This window comes from Oncorhynchus kisutch, linkage group LG6 (genome assembly GCF_002021735.2).
Source record: "Oncorhynchus kisutch isolate 150728-3 linkage group LG6, Okis_V2, whole genome shotgun sequence".
Taxonomy (NCBI): Eukaryota; Metazoa; Chordata; class Actinopteri; order Salmoniformes; family Salmonidae; genus Oncorhynchus; species Oncorhynchus kisutch.
In genome coordinates this window covers 10,097,701-10,103,863 of record NC_034179.2, presented here as the reverse complement: position 1 = coordinate 10,103,863, position 6,163 = coordinate 10,097,701, and the positions used below count along the sequence as shown (strand labels likewise).

At 40.4% G+C, this 6,163-nt stretch overlaps 1 protein-coding gene across 1 annotated transcript in view; it reads right to left on the bottom strand.

Moving 5' to 3' along the window:
* The window catches only part of ccbe1 (collagen and calcium binding EGF domains 1), a 120,772-nt gene that overhangs the window by 42,131 nt on the left and 72,478 nt on the right, over nt 1-6,163 (bottom strand). The window contains 2 exon segments of the mRNA XM_031826127.1: nt 88-222; nt 2,574-2,626. Of these exon segments, the coding sequence (XP_031681987.1) occupies nt 88-222; nt 2,574-2,626 (188 nt within the window).

Below are 6,163 nucleotides of genomic sequence, written 5' to 3'. Positions count from 1 at the left end.
TGACTGTGTTAATACAGGGGCATAGGACCATAGAAATATAGTTACTAGAATGTACATTCTATTTCTATGTGTGGGACCAGGTCTCACCCAGGCAGTATGGCTTCTCTCTGTTCCGGTGTCGCTCCCGGTCGTAGCGGTAACCAGGGTAACAGGTACACACGACCCGTCCAAAGTGGTCCGTGCACTGTTGTTCACAGGGGGCGCCATCGCACACATCATAATCTGTACACACACATCATAATCTGTACACACACGTCATAATCTGTACACACACATCATAATCTGTACACACACGTCATAATCTGTACACACACGTCATAATCTGTACACACACATCATAATCTGTACACACACGTGATAATCTGTACACACACGTCATAATCTGTACACACACATCATAATCTGTACACACACGTCATAATCTGTACACACACATCATAATCTGTACACACACATCATAATCTGTACACACACATCATCTGTACACACATCATAATCTGTACACACACATCATAATCTGTACACACACATCATCTGTACACACACATAGAAGCTTCTATCAGAAACACAGCTAGGACTGGTATAGAGATACTACTCCGTTTTACAAACACAGCTAGGACTGGTATAGAGATACTACTCCGTTTTACAAACACAGCTAGGACTGGTATAGAGATACTACTCCGTTTTACAAACACAGCTAGGACTGGTATAGAGATACTACTCCGTTTTACAAACACAGCTAGGACTGGTATAGAGATACTACTCCGTTTTACAAACACAGCTAGGACTGGTATAGAGATACTACTCCATTTTACAAACACAGCTAGGACTGGTATAGAGATACTACTCCGTTTTACAAACACAGCTAGGACTGGTATAGAGATACTACTCCATTTTACAAACACAGCTAGGACTGACTAACTGCACTATGACGGCACCTAACCTGGTCCCAGATCTGTTTGTGCTGTCCTGGCATCTCCTACGTTTGGCCTAAAACAACACAAAACAGATCTGGGACCAGGTTAGATGGCACCAGTTATGTATGAATAGAGCGATCAAGCACAGGTCTGATTCCAGTTCCTGCTTTTAGCACATGATTTCATACTTATTACCGATGTTTATGACACTGCACTTTGAAGTCATTGTCTCTCATGTCTTAATTAAAGCACGTTAGTAATTGGAGGACCAATAAAAGTTTAATAGAATTGAAGTCTCCAGTCACTGAATACTTAGTAAGACGAATGATGCCTTTCATAACAATATGATAATCACATGTTACGGTTGAAGAAAACGCTTTAACACAAATGAAGACGGCATGTGCTAATGGACTCATTGTAACAGAATATGAGGTTTAACAAAATCCAACAGTAATGAAATAACTGTACTTTAAAACTAAACACCTAGCATGCTTTCTTACGCTCTTTCAGAAAGGTTACAATAACAGGAAGGTTAAAATAACAGGAAGGTTACAATAACAGGAAGGTTAAAATAACAGAACGGTTAAAATAACAGAACGGTTCAAATAACAGAAAGGTTAAAATAACAGAAAGGTTAAAATAACAGAAAGGTTAAAATAACAGAAAGGTTAAAATAACAGAAAGATTAAAATAACAGGAAGGTTAAAATAACAGAAAGGTTAAAATAACAGAAAGGTTAAAATAACAGGAAGGTTAAAATAACAGGAAGGTTAAAATAACAGGAAGGTTAAAATAACAGAAAGGTTAAAATAACAGAAAGGTTAAAATAACAAGAAGGTTAAAATAACAAGAAGGTTAAAATAACAGAATGGTTAAAATAACAGAAAGGTTAAAATAACAGAAAGGTTAAAATAACAAGAAGGTTAAAATAACAAGAAGGTTAAAATAACAGGAAGGTTAAAATTACAGGAAGGTTAAAATAACAGCATATCAATCTAATGGTTTATGGGTTAAACCAGAGACACAAACCTATGAACACCAGGGAATGGTCGCCAAAAATATCTAAGCAAACACACAAGAAAGACCAAAGAAAGACATAAATCTGCATCCCAAATAGCACACTATTCCCTACACAGTGCAGTACTGGGCTGGTCAAAAGCAGTGTACTATGTAGGGAATAGGGTGCCATAGGCCTCTGGCCAAAAGTAGTGTACTATGTTGGGAATAGGGTGCCATAGGTCTCTGGCCAAAAGTAGTGTACTCTGTAGGGAATAGCGTGCCATAGGTCTCTGGCCAAAAGCAGTGTACTATGTAGGGAATAGGGTGCTATAGGTCTCTGGCCAAAAGCAGTGTACTATGTAGGGAATAGGGTGCTATAGGTCTCTGGACAAAAGTAGTGTACTCTGTAGGGAATAGGGTGCTATAGGGCTCTGGCCAAAAGTAGTGTACTCTGTAGGGAATAGGGTGCTATAGGGCTCTGGCCAAAAGTAGTGTACTCTGTAGGGAATAGCGAGCCATAGGTCTCTGGCCAAAAGTAGTGTACTCTGTAGGGAATAGGGTGCTATAGGGCTCTGGCCAAAAGTAGTGTACTCTGTAGGGAATAGGGTGCCATAGGGCTCTGGCCATTTGGGATGCAGTTTGGGAACGGTTCCATACCTTCAGGAATGCACTGGCCCAGCACAAACTTAAACCCCTCACAACATTTCTTCCTGAAAAAGATCAAGCAAAGCACACACAAAAAAACGAGTCAAAAGACACACCTTAAACAATTTTAAATAGTTTTGTGACCCAGAATGTTACTTGTGGTCAAATTAAAAACGGACAGTTGAAGCTCTCGTTCTACTCATAAATACAATTTGACATGCTCATAACGATTCCTAATGCTAAGTTGTTCTGTGGCTGTGTAGGTGACTATCTGTTATAATGTCATAACCATCTTCTCCTCAAGACTGAGCCAGACATCTGTGGATGCCAGGTATTTTACTATATACACCGGTATTGATGCGCGGACCGGTTTGGGTTTTTACTTTACCTTCAATAAGGGTATTTCAACGTTTGGTTTGTTAAGGGGGAAGGAAACACTTCAAGAAGTTACGCTGAGGAAAGAGATCCAATCCACTAACCCTAAACATGTGCTTTGTAACATAGAAACGTCTATATTTTCAGTATTGTAATCTTGAACAATGTTTATTAGGAGCGGCAGGTAGCCCAGTGGTTCGAGCGTTGGACCAGTAATCGAAAGGTTGCTAGATTGAATCCCCGAGCTGACGAGGTAAAAACCCTGAACAAGGCAGTTAACCCGCTGTTCCCCGGTAGGCAAACTTTGTAAATAAGAATTTGTTCTTAACTGACTTGCCTAGATAAATACATTTTTTTTAAATAAAAAGAGGTATGGGTAGCGCCATCTTGAATTGCCATAGTAACGACTGAACGCTATGGGTCATCAGTAGGAGTGAGTTTCGGCGCAGAGACTAAAAGTGAATTATGTCACCGTGAGGTACCTCAACTGGACCTGAAAGATTTCTCACAATTATGACAGCTCTGTCACTGAGAACAGGTAGAATCACACGTACATAGATATACTGTACATACCAGACATAGGTACTAGTAAAGGGCACAGGAGCGGAGCAAATGGAATGGTATCAAAAACCTGGGAACCATGGAAACCATTCCGCTCCAGTCATTAACATGAGCCCGTTTTCCCCAATCAAGGTGCCATCAACCTCTTGTGGTAAAGGGACTCCTAGTCCTCACCCAGTAGCTCGTGTTGTCAGTGATTATTTCCCCTTCGTTCCATGCTTTTAATTTGTTTCCATTCTGACACTTCCTTTATAAGGCTACAGGCCTAGGGTAATGTATTAGGTTATAGGCCTAGGGTAATGTATTAGGTTATAGGCCTAGGGTAATGTATTAGGTTATAGGCCTAGGGTAATGTATTAGGTTATAGGCCTACTGGAATGTATTAGGTTATAGGCCTAGGGTAATGTATTAGGTTATAGGCCTAGGGTAATGTATTAGGTTATAGGCCTAATGGAATGTATTAGGTTATAGGCCTAGGGTAATGTATTAGGTTATAGGCCTAGGGTAATGTATTATGTTATAGGCCTAGTGGAATGTATTAGGTTATAGGCCTAGGGTAATGTATTAGGTTATAGGCCTAGTGGAATGTATTAGGTTATAGGCCTAGTGGAATGTATTAGGTTATAGACCTAGGGTAATGTATTAGGTTATAGGCCTAGTGGAATGTATTAGGTTATAGGCCTAGTGGAATGTATTAGGTTATAGGCCTAGTGGAATGTATTAGGTTATAGGCCTAGTGGAATGTATTAGGTTATAGGCCTAGTGGAATGTATTAGGTTATAGGCCTAGGGTAATGTATTAGGTTATAGGCCTAGTGGAATGTATTAGGCTATAGGCCTAGTGGAATGTATTAGGTTATAGGCCTAGTGGAATGTATTAGGCTATAGGCCTAGGGTAATGTATTAGGTTATAGGCCTAGTGGAATGTATTAGGTTATAGGCCTAGTGGAATGTATTAGGTTATAGGCCTAATGGAATGTATTAGGTTATAGGCCTAGTGGAATGTATTAGGTTATAGGCCTAGTGGAATGTGTGTAAGAAGAATTTGAGGTTGTAAAAGCCAATTATTGTTATTATACGTCTTATTATATTATAATATTTTGTAATTCCATTTACGTTTACATTACAATGTGATTGTTGTATACAATCTCATGGTTATGATAGCTTGCACTTTGTTTTCAGGTTTGAAAGAGATAATGTATTCTCTTAACCTTATTCTTTCACTAAAGTTATTGTTTTATTCACATTATATTACATGTGTATGTCTTTCCTTATCAAATTCAAGACAAAATAAAATGTATAATATGTTTGTACAAAACGAATAATATTGCCCTCATAACAGCCTCAATTCGTCAGGGCATGGAATTTACAAGGTGTCGAAAGCGTTCCACAGGGATGCTGGCCCATGTTGACTCCAATGCTTCCTACAGTTCTGCCAAGTTGGCTGGATGTTCTTTGGGTGGAGGACCATTCTTGATACACAAGGGAAACTGTTGAGTGTTTAAAACCCGGCAGTGTTGCAGTTCTTGACACGCTCAAACTGGTGCGCCTGGCACCTACTACCGTACCCCGTTCAAAAGCACTTCAATATTTTGTCTTGCCAATTCACCCTCTGAATGGCACACATACACAATCCATGTCTCAATTGTCTCAAGGCTTAAAAAAAATCCTTCTTTAACCTGTCTCCTCCCCTTCATCTACACTGATTGAAGGGGATTTAACAAGTGACATCAATATCAAATGAAAGTTTATTTGTCACGTGCGCCGAATACAACAGGTGTAGACCTTACAGTGAAATGCTTACTTACAGGCTCTAACCAATAGTGCAATAAAGGTATTAGGTGAACAATAGGTAGGTAAAGTAATAAAACAACAGTAAAAAGACAGGCTATATACAGTAGCTAGACTATAAAAGTAGCGAGGCTGTTAGTCAGGCTTATTGAGGTAGTATGTACATGTAGGTATCGTTAAAGTGACAATGCATATATGATGAACAGAGAGTAGCAGAAGCGTAAAAAGAGGGGTTGGCGGGTGGTGGGACACAATGCAGATAGCCTGGTTAGCCAATGAGCGGGAGCACTGGTTGGTCGGGCCAATTGAGGTACTATGTACATGATTAAAAAAAGACATGTTTTTTTTACCTTTATTTAACTAGGCAAGTCGGTTAAGAACCCTGCCACCTCTACACTCTAACCACTAGGCTACCCTGCCACCTCTACACTCTAACCACTAGGCTACCTGCCGCCTCTACACTCTAACCACTAGGCTACCCTGCCACCTCTACACTCTAACCACTAGGCTACCCTGCCACCTCTACACTCTAACCACTAGGGTACCCTGCCGCCTCTACACTCTAACCACTAGGCTACCCTGCCACCTCTACACTCTAACCACTAGGCTACCCTGCTGCCTCCACACTCTAACCACTAGGCTACCCTGCCGCCTCTACACTCTAACCACTAGGCTACCTGCCTCCTCTACACTCTAACCACTAGGCTACCCTGCCGCCCCAATGTATAGTTAAGGGATCATACTTTTCACCTGGATTCACCTGGTCAGTCTACGTCATGGAAAGAACAGGTGTTGCTCAGGTTTTGTACACTCTGTGTATATGTTTAATATACTATCCAGATAAGAAAGTGATCACAGAACGTTCCATGGAATTAC